General features: G+C 33.0%; 1 protein-coding gene across 1 annotated transcript; it reads right to left on the reverse strand.

Annotated features, from left to right (window-relative positions):
- Positions 1-340: 340 nt before the first annotated feature.
- On the reverse strand, positions 341-17259 carry LOC134234008 (sortilin-like). Its single transcript, XM_062716068.1, has 15 exons — positions 17197-17259; positions 11400-11476; positions 10851-10984; positions 10582-10665; positions 10270-10330; positions 9531-9781; positions 8746-8848; positions 8306-8382; positions 7715-8000; positions 6553-6627; positions 6378-6426; positions 3367-3441; positions 2949-3065; positions 2438-2564; positions 341-491 (listed from the first exon to the last, which is right to left on the reverse strand). Exons 1-15 carry the CDS (start codon positions 17226-17228, stop codon positions 375-377), a joined length of 1665 nt encoding a protein of 554 aa, XP_062572052.1. The 5' UTR covers positions 17229-17259; the 3' UTR covers positions 341-374.
- Between the last annotated feature and the right edge of the window lie 549 nt (positions 17260-17808).

A 17808-nucleotide genomic window follows, 5' to 3' on the forward strand; every position in this document is an offset into this window, starting at 1 on the left:
AAAAAGACAGAAGCAAAGAAAAAATCAAAGAATTTTTTTTTTAAAATGTAATAAACAGAAAATTCAATGTTTTGTTGTTGAATATGGAATTTATTTCACTCATGAGACATTATTCTTTGATATTTTCTCTCGTGCTTTGCACTCGTGAAAATATGAAAAATCCTGTCCACTCGTGAAATAAATTCCATATTCAACAACAAAACATTGAATATCCTCTATATACTCACTGTATACTCACTGTCGCCTGAGTAATATGTATTTGTGGATACTCACTGTCACCTGAGTATGATGTATTTGTGGATACTCACTGTCGCCTGAGTATTATGTATTAGTGGATACTCACTGACGCCTGAGTATTATATATTTGTGGATACTCACTGTCGCCTGAGTATTATGTATTTGTGGACTAGGAAGACACCCATGATAACAACTAACAACACGACAATGATCACCACCGCCGCTATCACACTGCTATTGTGACCTCCCGACTCCTACAAGGTCAAAGGTCCAAGGTTATAAATCAAGTCTAAAAATGACATTCTAAATAATACGAGAAAAAAAAAATTATTTTCTGATTTTAGAATTATCAATTTATATAATTTAATATAATGTATTGTAAAATAATCTTTAAAACATTTTTGTCTCTTTGAGATAAAAGCATAAAAAAAATGTCAGTGTTATCTGTTATAAACTCTGGATTAAAAATTTTTAAGTTGGCAGGGGTGATAAGGAAGCATACAGAATATTCTACCTTGACTAAGTCAGTGAAACATTATGAAGTCATAGTGGGTGAGATGACGTCAATTTTAAAACACAGGTTTTCGTAGTATTGGTATTTAGAGATGTAAATTAACTCTAAGAAATAAATTGAATCGTGTAAAAATTAACAAAAAAAAGATGTTTTTATTTTGATTTGCTGTATCTGTCAATTTGATGAAAATCTAACAACGATGACGTCATAGGTTTACTTCAAGTAACTTGGGATTTGATCATGTAGTGTAAAGAGAATTTGGCTTATACGGCATGTACAAAGATACGTAAAATGGAGTTTAAAAGCATATATCGGGAATATCCTGTGAAAATCATATGGAGTCCAGTTAAATAAACAGGTATGCTAATTTATTTTCATTAATTATATTCTCTTTCGAAGACAGTATCCTAGTTGGCCTTTCCTCGGTCATTCGTGACAAAAACAATGCCATAGAACAACAATAAGCTGGATATTTCAAAACATAAGATTTGTACAGATGGAAAGTTAGCCTTCTAAAATACTTTGAAAGTGCTGCTAGAATCCCAAGTTAAGCATGGTTTTACGAAAATTCTCGGTTCATATGTGTAAAATACAAAACGTAGGGCAAGGTTTCGTGCGAATGTGTGTTATAATTATTTTACTAACAGGACAGTGGGATTCTAACAGCACTTTTTAGGCAAAATAGATGTTTTTCAACTAAATTATTTACTCATAGAAGTTATTAAACTCCGGGTATTGTTGTTCTGTTATTTTTTTATTAAGGAACATTTCGCTATTAATAGAAGTCACGGGATGCCGTGGTGGTGGCGCACGTCATTCGTTAGATGCTTTTTTATCTTTAGGCAATAGTCAACCAAAGTTTACGTTCATCAGTGGTTTTGGTAAATTATCTAATTAAATTTTCTTTTAAAAGTCTTAATTTCCCAAGAAATGATTTATATGCTTCCTTAACATACTCGTGTTTAATGTGCCACAGAATTACAACCTGTTGTGAATAAGGAACAGGATTGAATCTACAGTGTCCAAAAGGGGTCAGGCAAATAAAAGTCATGCAAAAAAAAAATCTTTTTTCTATTGCTTTTGGGGTGCAATTTCTCTCTCCTCTGTTTTGTTTTTTTCTTTGTCACCCTCTATTGAGTTTTCCCTTCCTTATAATGCCTTTATAGTACAGTGGACCTTCAGATATCCGGACGCCAGATATCCGGATGCTTCAGTATCCGGACGATTTTTCATCGGAACGAAATTTTTAAATGCTGTGTTGTCTTGTTTAATTGGTGATTCAGATATCCGGATGCTTAACATATCTGGACAAATGGACTGGGAATCAAAGCGTCCGGATAAATGAGGGTCCACTGTATACCTGTATATTTAGCCTAAGGCCACAAAAATTAACTTCTTGGTTCTCAGGCCCTCCCTCATCTCTTCCAAGGGTGCCTCATTGACCCTTTTTACTGCTAAATCAATATGATAAAAACAACAAATCACCTCCCTCAACATTTTTGAGGTATTTTCCAATGTAAAAAGCTGCCTCAGCATGTTTTGCGGGCAATAAAAAAGTTTTCTTAAAATGCTGCCCTCCCTCGTCATTTTTTTAAAAAATGGCCTGAAAAACCAAGGAATTAACTTTGCATTACCTAACCTATACTGGTCACTGTTATGTACCCTACCATCACGTAATACATGTACCTTCTTGTAGGTAATTTCCTCCAGTACAAGTTCTTTGGAATCCTCGGAGCATTGTATGGACATGTCTATCTGTCGCCCCGATGGAGAAAACCCTCCCACACACACATCTCCTGGGATCTTCCTGTATCTGTTAATATTCAGGGGACACTGGTTTTAGCAAAGAAAAATCTCCTTATCCATGGTTTTTTTTTGCCTAGAAACCTTATAAACTTAACCAATATCAAGTAGTTACTGTTACTGAGAAAGTGTTCATGCTTTCAGTAAGTACTAATTAATAGATTCATTTGGACACATGATCATTTATTACAAACCTCAAATTTATCCATCAGTAATTTTTTTTTCTTTATGGCCCATTCGACAAATTTTGGATTTACACATACCCTCAAACAAATGTCAATGTCTGGTTTTACACAAACCCTGAGACAAATGTCAATGTCTGGTTTTACACCTACCCCTCAAACAAATGACACCTACCCCTCAAACAAATGACAATGTCTGGTTTTACACTTACCCCTCCGTAACAATTTTCTCTTCGTGGCCTCTCAGACAAATGTCAATGTCTGGTTTTACAAACGAGCGGTCTTTTTGACAGATGTCTGAGCCCGCACCTCTCAGGTATCCATAATCACTGTGATCAGAAGAAAAATCAACATTGCTTGTTACTGTAAACATTGTAAAAATCAGAGAAAGGTCTTGAGATTTTTTGTATAGTTACTCAAAGCAAATTGTCGAAGAACTTTGAAAGTGTCGATTAATTAAGATGAAGTTTACTTATAGCTTAATATAATAAAATCTACTTTGATGCTATTGAGATTTTACTATATTTTCTCATATTATAAACTTTATGACATATTCCAAAGAAACTTCAAAATCAAAATCTTATTAAATAAACACTGCAGCAATGAAATGTTTCATCTAGAAATTCTCACCATTCGTAATCCTCGCGAGTACACATACAATTTTTTGTTTTCTTCTCTATTGTATAATTATACCCATTGTGGCACCTGAGGAAAAACAAATTTTTTGAATTTATTACTGGTTTCTTTCAAGATCTTGACAACCAAGGGCCAAGAGCAGCTCCATTTTTATGTCAGAGATCTAAAGCATTAAAATTTATCAATTTAAAGATAAACAAGAGGCCCACGGGCCTTATAGGTCACCTGAGTATCATGTAACAACTTTCCAGCGATTGTAATTGGTTCGTGTTTTAATCCAAAAGCCATGAAATTCACAGATTTTGAAAGAGGCACCATTGCTTATCAAAGGGCAAATTTTAAAGCATTAATATATTTTTTGTCAAAGTACTTCCCTGGTACCCCTGACCCAGCAGCCCTGAAATTATCTATTTTGAAAGAGGCCCCTTTCTTCATTATAAGGCCAGCATTTTTTTTTAATGTTTAGGTTTAGTTCTGAACATGAGAATAAAAAAGTCCCAAAGGAGAAGGAAATAAATTTTTTTTTGATAAATCAATTATTAACATTTGTACAATCTTTTTTCATGCTATCCTAATAGGCTCCTTACCACTGGACACATAATGCTTACAAATAGGAAAGTAGAACATTTAATTGCTTATTTCATCATCTGCCAGTTTGGGCCAGTTATATAAATTTTGTGATGTTGATCAAAATATATTTTAAAAAATCAATTCTTTAGAAGTCTTTCAATATATCTTCATTTTTTTAATATGTGTTAGGTGAATGTGTAGACATTGTTCTAAAATTTACTTGATCTCTAAAATTATAATTCCTATCATAAAACAGACAGGGAGTATTGGGGAGTAGGGTGAACATTTTTTCAATTAAGTGTAAAATAATTTTTCTGGCTGATACAAATGATACTACATGCCTGTATATATTTGTATATTCTTGCCTTTTAATAGTCGAATTTTTTTTTTATTTCTTCAGGTTATTGTTTATTTCTTCCTCAAATGGACTTAACTTCTCCCATACTTTTTATTCATTATATTCATTACATCTGATGCATGAGTAACCCTTTTCTGAAGAATGATGCTTAGACTGTAAGCTATAACAGAGACCTAAACAATGTCGCTGGCAATATGCAATAGCTACCACGGGCAGTTTAAAACCTGGGGGAGGAAAATAATTTACAGACAGTTACTTTTGAAACGAATACATAATTATCTCACCAGCATGATATTGTGCAACAAAGTCGTCAGCATTTTATTTGTCCTTTGAACAGGTGAAACGTTTTGAATGGCACTCTTATCGATGAATTTTACACTAAACCAAGCTATCTTCTCAGCTTTATTTACCCGCCATTTCATCGTAAAACCGGAAGTGCGAGTTCGTAAATTTGAAATCTCGATCCCGACTCAAATTTGACATTGGAAAGAAATTTTTTTTTATTTTTTTCTGAAAACTCAAAATCTTGAGCGGAGGGTTTGTAAAACTGAAAATAAAATAAAAAAAATCCTGGCCTTAAATATGTAATTAGATCATTAGCATATTAACCAGGAGCAAAGGATAAGATGTTCAAAGAAATCATGCATTTCACTATATAATCATTAGAGCCCCACCCTAAAACAAGAACCCCTGACCCTGGGGCCATAAAATTCACAATTTTGGTAGAGGCACTCTTCCTCATCATAACTATGTACCTAGTTAGTTTATTTAATACCCAGGAGCGGAGAAGAAGATTTTCAAAGAATTCATGTATTTTCACTACATAATCAATAGAGCCCCGCCCTAACACCAGAACCCCTGACCCTGGGGCCATAAAATTCACAATTTTGTTAGAGGCACTCATTCTAATCATAACTATGTACTTAGTTGGTTTATTTAATACCCAGGAGCAGAGAAGAAGATTTTCAAAGAAATAATGCATTTTCACTACCTACTTATTTAGCCCCTCCCTAGCACTAGAACCCCTGACCCCAGGGCCATGAATTTCACAATTTTGGTAGAGGACTCATTGCTGGTTACAATCATGCAAACAGTTTAACTACTTGATGTCGAGTAAAGAAGAAGATTTTTAAAGATTGCATTAATTTTAGTGGTTTTGGCCCCACCCCTCAGGCCCCAGGGGGGCAGGGATCATGAAATTCACAATTTTTGTTCCCCTTCACCAATAGATGCTTTGTGCCAAATTTGGTTGAAATTGATCAGTGGTTGCAGAGAAGAAGCTGAAAATGTTCAAATGTTAACGGACAACGCACAACGCACGACGACGGACGAAAACAGATACCAATAGGTCACCTGAGTTTACTCAGGTGACTTAAAAAGCTTTTTTCAAATGTACATGTACTAACAAGCTTTGTATTCCGAGAATGAAAACAAAACAAATTTATCTATAGGTCTGGCTTAACCTTAGTTTTTTTTTAACTCTTTAAATTTATTAAGTTAATAAATGATAATTCTTAATCAATCTGACCTTGACCAGTCCTGGCCCAAAGACCATAAACTGAGAACAGACTTAAGTCAAAATTTTGTTATCTTAAGTTTCATTCAATGTATTAGCTTAATAATTTGCAATATTATTGCCCAAAACTCTTCAATTCAAACATATGATGAAAATTTTATTTCATTTTCAAAATTTTTTCTAAAGATATATCAATTTGAAATTTTGGCTTAAGTCTGTTCTCAGTTTATAGTCTTGGGGCCTGACCTACCTGATTTTAACAAGAGTTCAAGTCCTGACTTTTTGGACTTCTCCAGAAGTAAATGAATTTGTCCTTTGTTGGAGCAATTGATTTTTTTTTAAAAGTTTAAACATGCTGCAGTTACTAAATTAGAGGCTTAGATTTACCAGATAAGTCTGCTGTGTCCTTGACCTATTTATAATCATCCAAAGTTCAGGATTCTGACTTACCAGCTGTCCTTTTGAATCCTTTTGAGATCTTCCCTCATCCCCAGCAGACGTAGTTCTGACTTATTCTTTTGAGATCTTCCCTCATCCCCAGCAGACCTAGTTCTGACTTACCAGCTGTCCTTTCTGATCCTTTTGAGATCTTCCCTCATCCCCAGCAGACCTAGTTCTCACTTACCAGCTGTCCTTTCTTATCCTGTAAGATCTTCCCTCATCCCAGCAGACCTAGTCCTGACTTACCAGCTGTCCTTCCCGATCCTTTTGAATTCTTCTTTCATCCCCAGTAGACAACCCTTTACGTCCGCCTCTTCATTGGCTCGGAGTGTGGAGTGGGGGACCCATATCTTGTAGTCATCTGACCCACCTAGAGTAAAGGGACATTTAGATCATGATGACTATCTTAGACATTTAGATCACTGAAAAATTTGCTATAATCAAGAAATACATGGCTTGCATGAATAGCAAAATGATGACTATCTTAGACATTTAGATCACTGAAAAATTTGCTATAATCAAGAAATACATGGCTTGCATGAATAGCAAAATGATGACTATCTTAGACATTTAGATCACTGAAACATTTGTTATAATCAAGAAATACATGCATGAATTAGCAAAATGGTGACTATCTAAGACATTTCGTTCACAGAAAAAAAAAAATTATAATTGAGAAATACATGCATGAAGTGCAAATATGATGACTAATTTTACTGAAACATTTTTTTATAAACTAGCTACAGGGGCATAGCTGGCAATGGGGAAAATGATGAAGCCTTGACATGTAAAATAGTAACAGGAAGGTTTAGACACACTTAAGTACCCGATAAACATTTCATCATTTTCATCCCCCAAAACTGACACAATGACTGCATATTTGTTGTAGATTTAAGACTTACAAATGATATTAGTGTTAGTGAAACTGTACCATGGGGGGAAAACAATAGACTAGATAGTTTACAATGAAGGAACACAAACCAAATTTCTATGAAGTACTCTATAGCAATATCAAATATACTGTACTCAAAAGTACTGATATTTTTAGAGAGTACTTATTATCGCGAACAAGCTCTTCAATGTCAAATCACGAGAATAATAATTTGCGATGGACAGTTGGTCAAGAGATTTTAGATAGATATCAGCACCATAAAAATAAAGGCGAGTCATTTTATTTTGTGTGTGTTGCTTCTCGTGAAAGCACGCGATATTTAATTCCACATGTATAAATTTTAAATCTACTGTAACAGTACTGTGTGGGATTACTATGAACACTCCCAGGGAACACAACCGTCTCTGAGTTCTGATGACCTTGTATTATTTTTGGTGCAGTACTCTCCAGCAATATGGAATATTTCAACCAAAAGTATTGTGTTGGACTATAAGAACCTAGTAGAATTTTTCTTTTAAAACTAAATGTTAAATGTTGAATAATTCTCCCAAGCTTCACCACTTACACTGGCGTTTGATGACCTTGGAGAAGTCAATGATGAATGCAGTCCATGTCTTGTTCTTTGGGTGGTATCCCCACACCCCCACAGAGAGGGCCTGGTTCCCAGGCTCTGTCAGCAGTCCTGTCATTACGATCTCCTCGTCCGGGTTCTGTACGAACTTGTACTCGTGCCAACACTGACCCTCGTCCACGGAGAACTTGATTGTCGTCGGCTGGGGATTGTCTACGGAGACGGCCACCAGTAAACCCCCACTGTCAGCTATCTGGTAATGGTGGGGACCAGTCAATGCCTGAAAATAATTAGAAAAGAATTCAAAGCATTTTACCATGTTTACAGTAGAAAAAAAATTCTCAAGAGACGTTTTCACAAATGTCATTAACTAAGCAGTAATTAATCAACAAAGATTGCACTCAAGTTTATGGGGATAATCATTTTTTAAAATAAAAATTCTAATTATAAGAACTATTTTATTATTATGCTGTGATGGAAAGATGCACTAAATAATCAAAAATACTTAACATTAAATTTAAAACATATTTATAAAAATACCTGTGGGGCTCTATCTCAGATTTTTTTTTCAATCTTACATCCTACCTTGGCCCATGTGTAACCCCCGTCACTGGTGACGTACACATCAGGGTGAGTTGTCTGTAGGGCATCTGCCACGTGACCTAGTTATAGAAAGTCATAAAACTGAGTCTACATAAACACTACTGAAACTTACTGGTCACAACGTTATACTAATCTGACAAAATTCTTCTTGTTAAAGTAGACACTTGACATTATACAGACATGTTTAACAATCATAAATTATTACAAATAAATTTAATTATAGAATGTCATCTATAGGTAAATTTAAACATACATCAAAGTCAGCAAAGATGTGGCTTTACACTCTATATATATGTAATCAATTCCATGTTTGAATGATAAGCTGGTGAATTTTAAATACATGTAGTTTCATATACACAAGAACTATCCCTGGGGCTGCCTTTGTGCTGAGTAGGGGACTGGTTTAGTACACATGTACTCACCATGAACAAGAACTATCCCTGGGGCTGCCTTTGTGCTGAGTGGGGGACTGGCGATGACCCCCCTCTGAATGCTGTACGTCCCGTGTATCTGGAGGTGACAGGGCTGAAATGGAGGATAAACATCTCAGGTCACCAGGGGTCAAACGAGGATTGGAAAATGAGATCAGTATCTCAGGTCAAAAGAGATGATAACAGAAAGCTTATCTCACTAAGTGCTATCTTTATCTGAACAGAGCTAAGGTTCATAACAAGTATCTATATAAAATAAGTCTGATGTTGAATAATTCACAGCAACAACAAAGATCCAATTGCAATCTAACTAAAATCAGATGTTAGATACACTTGCATACTCACTACTAAAACATTGATTTATTCACTTCAACATACCGAATAAGTAGAATTTTTAGCGAGGATTTAGTTTTGGCATTATTAGCAAGGGTGCCGAGATCGCTAAAATTGAATAATGCTAAAAATTAATTGCGTTTTATTTCTAATACCTACTTTAATGAGCATTTTAAAATCACTTAATTAACATCTCTCTAAAAATAAATTACCAGTTTTTAAGGACAAATTCCTAAATTTGTGTCTCGCTAAAATTTCCACTTATACAGTATATACAATGATTTTGCAGGCAGTGATTTTATTGGCTGGTAGAATTTGACCTCTGACGTGACCCTCTTTAAGATGTTGTTAGATGTTAGTGTAGCGAGTATGTCAGTGGATCTGACATCAAATTTTGATTAGATTGACAAAGATCTGAACCAATCAGATGTCAGCAGACTGACCTTTTTCTCGTCCTTACACGGGGCATTGTTAGGGCGGGGCAGTTTCTGCCACATGGCCCCGCGGTTATAACTGATCATGCTGTGGATGCTGTTATCCTCATTAATCTGACTGGTGATGTAGACCCCCCGCATCGACTCCACGCGGTAGAAGTCCGTTACATCCCCATAGTTAGGGTACAGGTGTTTAGGCAGGGACTCGGAGTAAACGACCCCCAGGGCTCCAGACGTATACAGTGTCCCGTGTCCTGTATCTACAAATAAACAGTCAGAATTAACTCATGTCAAGGTCTGTCTCAAAATTAAAAGTGGAAATAATTATACAAATTTGCGAAAAACAATGACGTCCCGAAAAGCAAATTCCTGTAGTACTACTGGTAATTTTGAACAATTAAGGTTATTGATCTCTAAACATATTTTAAGGTAAACATTATCTTGATAAAATTATTAAAGTGCCTCTTAAGATACAAGTTATGACCATTCAAAACAGACTAAAACTCATAACTGAAATCAACTTGATGAACTAGCTTTTTTATGGTGCTTCTGGAGACTAATTTAAGCATCCCCAGATCCTGGAGGAAAAATGAGTCATGAATCTGACAGCTACAGACTGAAGTGTCAATTAAAAGTAATACTTTAATATACATTTCAACTAAAATTGATCTTATGTATAATTTTTTTTTTCTGTGTTAATTCCTAAGGATTACAAAAGACATTGGCCTCAGTGGTGAACCCTGCTTACCTCCTGGGTTATCCACATGCATGAACACCAACTTCTCATTCATGTCCAGAACAGAGAAAAACTGAAATCAGACAAAAGAGTAAATGGACTCCATTAAATAATAAATCCTGAAGAGAAGGTTATTAGATTTACACAAAATGAAAATCATTTTCTACCTTTCAATTAAACCAAAACGTATACTAAAACTCAAACATGTATCAGAAAAAATAAAAGGTGTCCTATTTCTGTAAGTTTGATAAATATTAGCTCCAGTTTCTATCAGTCAATGAGAACTCAGTAACTCCATTTCTGTTTGTATGAACATGATCTCACCCTATCTCCTGTGATGGTTGGAAGCTGAGCTGTATGCCAAGTTTTGCCTTGATTGGTCGATATTTTTATCAGTCTATTCCCTCTCTACAAAATATTAATGAGATTAAAAATCCTGACAATCTCATTATAAATATTCAATAATTCAAAAATAACATTCAATGTTAAATCTCCAAAGACAGAATCTGCACCAAGACAAATGAAAATTTGTCAAAACTTTATCCCCTTCTTCATTGTTAAAATTTCACTTAGTATTGACTTTAGGTACTTACTACTTGTGGTGAATAAATTGAGGCATAGAGGAATTTTTCCTGATGTCCAAATGACACGACATTCTCTAAGATTTTAGTTTTACTCCCTGCTGTCCCATCAGAGTAGCGGTGTAGGATATACCGTACGGCTACAACTGTAAGTAAAGAGTTAACAACACACAATATACCAATCAGCTGATTGTATTACAGAGTAACGGTGTAGGATATACCGTACGGCTACAACTGTAAGTAAAGAGTTAACAACACACAATATACTTATATACTGTGAAATCACAATTTTTCGTGGGGTTTAATTTTCGTTGTTTTCAAGGTATGACGAGACCCACGAATTCATGTCCACCATGAAATGTAAAATGTTACATACATAACTACTCAATAATTCTTGATCCACAAAATCAAATCCCCACAAACCAAGAGATTATTATAACCACGAAAATCTGACCCCACGAAAATGTGTGATTGTACAGTATTAAGCAGCTGATTGTAAACATACACTTTAACAAAATGTTTAATATCTTTAGTTTTTGTAATATACATGTAACAACATACAAGTAGCTAGGAATGGGTGTGTCTTCTGGGGATCAACTGTTGCATAGATTGTTTTGGGGTCGTCGTCTATACTTCCCCTGTAAAACACAGATAACACTCCTTTATCAGTTTACAGTTTATAAAATATATTTATTTATCGACCTAAATCAAGATCAATGGGAACAAATTTTTATCAGTGGGTTGGGGGAAAAAAGGGTAGAGAAAGTCCCAAATTTTAAATTTTTAGAAATGTTTTCATATCTGAAATGGAGAGGGAAAGGGGCCAATTAACGAACTCCGAATAAACAAACTTTTCCGCAGGGGGGAATGATGTACAAAGAAATTCCCAAACCCCATCTGTGTACAATTCAGTGATAAGACACAAAAAGACCTTGTGATGAAGCATATTAAAGTCTTGAAAGAAAAAGAATCAGTTATAAGAGTAGCAACACACCCGGAGGAGATCCAAGAAGAGAAAGCAACTTAGAAGTTCAAAAGAATTGCGGAACGCAGTATCGAGTCAAAAATCAAGGGTGAAAATTTTATTTACGAAAAGCAACTCCGTTTCCCGGGGAGAAAGTGGACCTTTGCCTACCGCAGACGAAGTGATCACAGATGACGTGGAAAAATTTTGCCGTTAGTACAGGGAAGTCCATAGAAGATAAGGGGAACCGGTTCATGGCACACGTCACAGGTCGACTCCTACAAACAATAAAGAAATCCTGGTGGATATCAGGGTTCGAGACTGTGCCAAGCGCATCACAAATTTACGCCTACCGTTTCTCAAGTAGTGATGGAGTGGTGCACGAAGGTTCAAATGACAGGAGAGCATGGAGCCGGAGGTTGCTATTAAAAACGCTGGCCGATAACGAAATTAACAATGCACTTGTAGTTGTGTCAAGATGGCACGGAAAAAACATGGCCCCCCGCGCTCTCGCACATTAAGGAAGCAGGCCTGGGTGCGGCAAAGAAGTTACCAGTCTCATTTGATATGTATGTTTAATCTCGATTAGGTAAATTTCCCAAAGTTATTTGAGTGGAAACTCGAAAATCTTTTTACCGATAACAGTGTTTCAAAGTGAAATAAACATCAGGTGTGTTTATTAAATATTCCGGAATATTTTTTTCTACCTAATTATTGGCTTTTTTAAATGTTATTTTTCCCTGTTTTGTCTTTGCTTTTGGGAAACAATTTTCTTTTCATTTCAAATATTGCCTGGTGTTAACATAATATGTGAATATATTATTTGACTTAAATACCACATAACAATGGGGAATTTCACATACCCATAATATCAAACAAGTATACATTATCTAATTGATACAAAATAATCAAGTTATATTTGTTTAAAACCTAGTTTTCTCTGTTATTGTTTAAGTTATTAAACTTTTATCATAATTTTCTATGCTCATATCCTTTTTTGCTCTTAAATAAAAGTTTTGTGATAGTATTCCTAAATCCGTTAGCATTTTAATTTTTATAAATGTGCCTACTTCCAATTTATTATCATAACTTTATAAAAAGTTTTTGGAAAACCCCCCTCCAAATTATCAACAAAAGAGGCATGTTTTTTTTTCCCATACTTTTTTCAATTTTTTTTTTGCAATTTTTGTTTTTGACAACGGGGGGTCAGCATTATTCATATATATATAGCATTTATGGGACATAGTGAAAATAACAAAAAAAACTGTCAGTAAACTGCCAAGGCCTGGGGGTATAGAAAAAAGAGGTGATGTTTTCAAAAATCAAAAAGCTAAGAAATATAATGTTTATTTTCTTAAAGATACACATTTTAGGGAAAAAAGATAGAACATGATAAAACACAGGGGGGGTATAAAGTTTTTTTTAGTTCTTTTAAATCGAATTCAAGAGGAGTTCCATCTTATTTAATAACAATTGTGAAGTAAAAATATACAACGATTTTAAAGGAAATGAGGGAAATTATCTTATTTTAGATGTCATCATTGAAGACATCCCTTTTTTTATTGAAAAATATATACGGTCCAAATTTGTAGACCCAATTTTTTTTTAATTTTACTTAAACAATAGAGGAGATAAACAGTTCTCAAAACATTTTTAGGGTGACTTCAATTTAATTTTTGATAAAGAGTTAGATTCAACAAATTACAAAAATTTAAATAAAAACAGATGAAGTTTTAAAATTTATGGATGCTCTAAATAAAGGAGTAATGGAAAATAACCCAAAATTTAAAAAGATTTAATGGACAAAAACCCAAAAAAAGCTAGGCTTGACTTTTTCAAATTCGGAATCTTTGTTTACCATACTCCTTTTGTAACTTCAAATAGTTATCTTTCATCATTCACCAGTGGTGTTTTTAAAATTAAATGAGTTCATAAAAGGAAGAGGATTCTGGAAATTTAATAACTCTTTACTAATGATAAGGAATTTGTTAAAAAAAAAATAAAAATTAAAGGGGAAAAGTTCAGTATGTCTGCCCTGTTTACAATTGGAAAGACTTATTGTTAGGTAATGATGATATTCAATTTACTATTAGTGATCAACTTTTTCTTGATATTTTACTAATGGAGAAAAGAGGAAAGTAAATTTCTTATTCCACTTAAAAAAGAAGGAAACAAATGAAAGAAAAACAATTAGAAAAAGAAATATTTGAATTAGAACAAAATTTAACAGAACAGTCAATAAATGAACTTTCAAAAAAACAAACAGAAATAGAAGAAATAAGAAAAAAAAGGTTTAAAGGACAATGTATCAGGTCAAAGGTTAAATGGATTGGGAAGGGAAAAAACCATCAAAATACTTTATTAGTTTAAATCAAGAAACTATGTCAGTAAGAAAATTTCCCAAAAAATAGAAAGAGATGATGGATCATTTGTTTCTCTCAGAAAGATATTTTAGAGGAAACAAAACTTAAGGTTTTTTTTATGAAAGTTTGTATAAAAAAAGGGAAAATGTTGAATCTGAAAATTTCATAAAAATTAAAAACCTATAAAAATTTTCCCCAAAGTTAAGTAAAGAAGAATCAAAAATTTTGAAGGTCCAGTGACAAATTTGAAGTTTTTTAAATTTTCCCAAAACAAATGAAAAATGAGAAGAGCCCGGGATGGATTTACTTGCGAGTTTTTAAATTATTTTGGAAAATATAGGTTCTTTTATTACAAGAGCAATAAACAATTCTTATGATTAAACATTTTACAGAGTCAAATAAACTTGGGAAATTTTAACTTGTATTCCAAAATCAGGAAAAAAAAATCAGAAAAAACTGGGGGAATTTTACAAATGTTGTTTATAAAATAGCTTCAGGTTGTATTGCTGAACGAATGAAAAAAAATTAGATAAATTAATCAATAAATCAAACTGGATTTATAAAAAGGGAAATTCATAGGGGAGAATATTAGAAAAATCATTTGATGCATTATACAAATTAAACCAATACCCGGTTTACTAATGCTTATAGACTTTGAAAAAGCATTTGATACAATTTCATGGAAATTTATATATCAAACATTGGGCTTTTTCAACTTTGGGCCCCCCATTAAAAAAAGGATTGAGATTTCTACAGTGGTATTAAATCATGTGTAATACAAAATGGTATTATCTCAGACTAAATTTTTCAAAAAGGCTGTAGACAACCCCTTTACCATATCTCTTTTTGTTATGTGCAGAAAAACTTGGAATTCTTATTCGAAAAATAAAGCATTAAAGGCATAACAATCGAAGGCGAAAAATATAAACTTTCACAATATGCTGATGATACATCCCTTATTTCAGATGGTTCACCTACCTCAATATGGTATTTAAGAGAACTCGATTATTTTAAAATTTTCCCGGGTTTTAAAAAATTAAATTTTAAAAACAAAAATGGTTTGGGTTGGGAAATAAGAAATATTCCAAGGAAGTTTTTCACCCTTTCGATGGAAGCTTATTGGGGTAATTCAAACTTTGATTTGCTAGGAATAAAAATTTTTAGTTAATCTGGAGGAAATGCTTGAATTAAATTACATGTCAAAATTAAATGATATTAAAAAACTCCTATGTAGTTGGAGTATGAGGAAACTTACCCCAATTGGAATTTAAAATAATTAAAACTCTTATAATACCAAAACTAAATCATCTGATTTTACACTACCAAACCTAAACCCGAATTTCTAAAAAAATTTAACAGAGTTGTTTCTTTTTTTATGGAAATAAAAAAATAAAAAAAAGAAAAATGTTATAATTCAGGACTATAAATATGGAGGGCTGAAAATGGAGATTTCACAAATTTATTTCTGCACTTTTAACAAGTTGGGTTAGAAGACTCATTCATTCAGATGCAAAAAGGGTAAAGTTGTTTAAAGCTGAACTAAAAACAGACATTGAAAACATGTGGATAAAGGGGGTCGGATTACATTTTAAACTTAACAAAAATTTAAAAAAATTTTTAAAGAGTCCTTAATTCCTGGGTAAACTTATAAATATAAACCAAGAAAACAAACATGTGTTATTAGAACATATATGGGAAAAACCCATATATATTGATTAATGGAAAATCTTTTTTCTGGAAAAGCATTTTGAGGAAGGCTTTGCTTTTTAAATGACCTTTTTATAAATGGTAACTTTTTAAGCTTCATACCATAGTAAACTTGAAAGGAAAAAAATTTTGTTGAAAAATGGTCTTAAAGGGCTATTTAAAAAGCTAAGTATGCAGGAATAGAGGACATAAAAAGATTAAAGGTTATTGGACCAAATATTCCACATTCAACTTTCATTTTTTATAGAAGTAATAAAGGGTGTAAAGAAAGTATAAAATATTTATAAATAACAAGAGAGAGCCAATCAGTTTCTTTTAAAATGGAAAGAAAATAATGTTTTCTTTGATGAAGCAGATTGGAATAAAATATTTGAACTTCCTTTCAAAGTTACTCAGGAATCCAAATTTCACTGGCTCCCAAATTTTAAATATTACACAGAATTATTCCAACAAATTATTATCTTTTTAAATTAAGTATAACTACCATTGACTTTTTGTTTAAGTGACTTAGAAAAAATTGACCACTTGTTTGTAGAATGTTTAAAGTAAAAGATTTATGGTGTAGGATTGAAGAATGGGTTTTGGACAAATTTGAATGCATTGTAGTTTTATAAAATGTCAATATTTTTGGAAAATACGAGAAAAGGAAAATTTGTAAAATACAAAACTTGATTATACTTACTGTAAAACAATTTATTTTTGCAAGAAATAAAAATATTCCAAAACTAAATATCGACATCCTAATAAAGAGGATTATAGAGAGAATTTTTATAGAAAAGGTGTTGTTATTACAAAGTTGCAAAAAATTAATATGAAAGGCACTGGCAAAAAATCTGTGATGTTCTTTGAAAAAAAAACATTTGTTTTTATGGTAAAACGTTATTATATGCTAATTTTAAAATTTACATTAGTAATTATAAACATTTGAATGCATTTTTTCATGCTACCCCCCCCCCCTTTTTTTTTTTTTTAAAAAAAAAAATAAGTTTCACGTATACAAGTAAACTTTGTACTGCTGTAAACTAATGAAATTATCAAGAAATTATGTGTATATGTGTTTATATGTTGCTTATATATATATGTATAGTCTGCTTTGTGTACTTGTGAAAGTCAATAAAAAAAAAAAAAAAAAAAAAAAAAAAAATATATATATTATGCCTTTTTATGGCAAAAGGATCTTAAAATATAAAGTCTTGTATGAAGTATTGTTTTACTTATTAGTTAAACAAATTTTGTGAATTTTTATTTCTTTTCCATTTACTCGTCTGATAATTATAAGTTCCTACCACGATTACCATAGATTACCACTGTGGTGAATTTTTACCATTTATAGGTCTGTACATAAGTGTCGACCATCCTCCAGGTCCTACCATTATCAAAACTGGCGTATAATTCTGAAATGGAAAAAACATCACCATGGTAAAGATGCCCATTAGTAAAGTCTACAACAGAATGTCAACAACATTCCAAGATCATCCTGGACCTTGGTATTCAGTCACTCTCCTGAACTGAGTGATTAACCCCCCCTAAGGTACCCCAGAACTATCCATTACATTTTTCAGTGCATTATATAATTCAAAAATAAAACTGCTAAAAATTGTGTGAAGCTTTTTTTCACAGATGGAAATGGCGATTTTTGAGGTTCAGTTTTGGGGGATGCATAACCAGGATTGGTGAAGGGATTATGACACATCTTTGACTTTAAAAAAATTATATTGAACACTGAAAATTTTTAAGTTTAAGACTAATATTTCATAGCTGGAAGTGACAAGTTTACACATTGCATAAAGAATCATTTTTAATTGGCATGTATCAGAAATTTCACAAAAAATATTGAAGGGGGGGGGGGGGTAACAATCCTTTTATGGAGATGAGTTATGATTCTAAACTTAATCATCACACACCACTGTAAGCTGAATCATGCAGAATGTTTTCA

The sequence above is a fragment of the Saccostrea cucullata genome, unplaced genomic scaffold (assembly GCF_032062105.1).
Source record: "Saccostrea cucullata isolate Sc308-1 unplaced genomic scaffold, CSIRO_AGI_Scuc_v1 ctg3987, whole genome shotgun sequence".
Classification (NCBI taxonomy): domain Eukaryota; kingdom Metazoa; phylum Mollusca; class Bivalvia; order Ostreida; family Ostreidae; genus Saccostrea; species Saccostrea cuccullata.

Bases quoted from the DNA above. Each gene is read 5' to 3' on its own strand.
- LOC134234008 (XM_062716068.1), bottom strand. From the start codon at position 17,228: ATGGTCGACACTTATGTACAGACCTATAAATG. The intron at 8,849-9,530 runs GTCAGTCTGCTG...CCTCCATTTCAG, and splicing joins CGTGTAAGGACGAGAAAAAG to CCCTGTCACCTCCAGATACA. The intron at 3,442-6,377 runs GTAAGTCAGAAC...GTTTTTCCTCAG, and splicing joins AGGATCAGAAAGGACAGCTG to GTGCCACAATGGGTATAATT.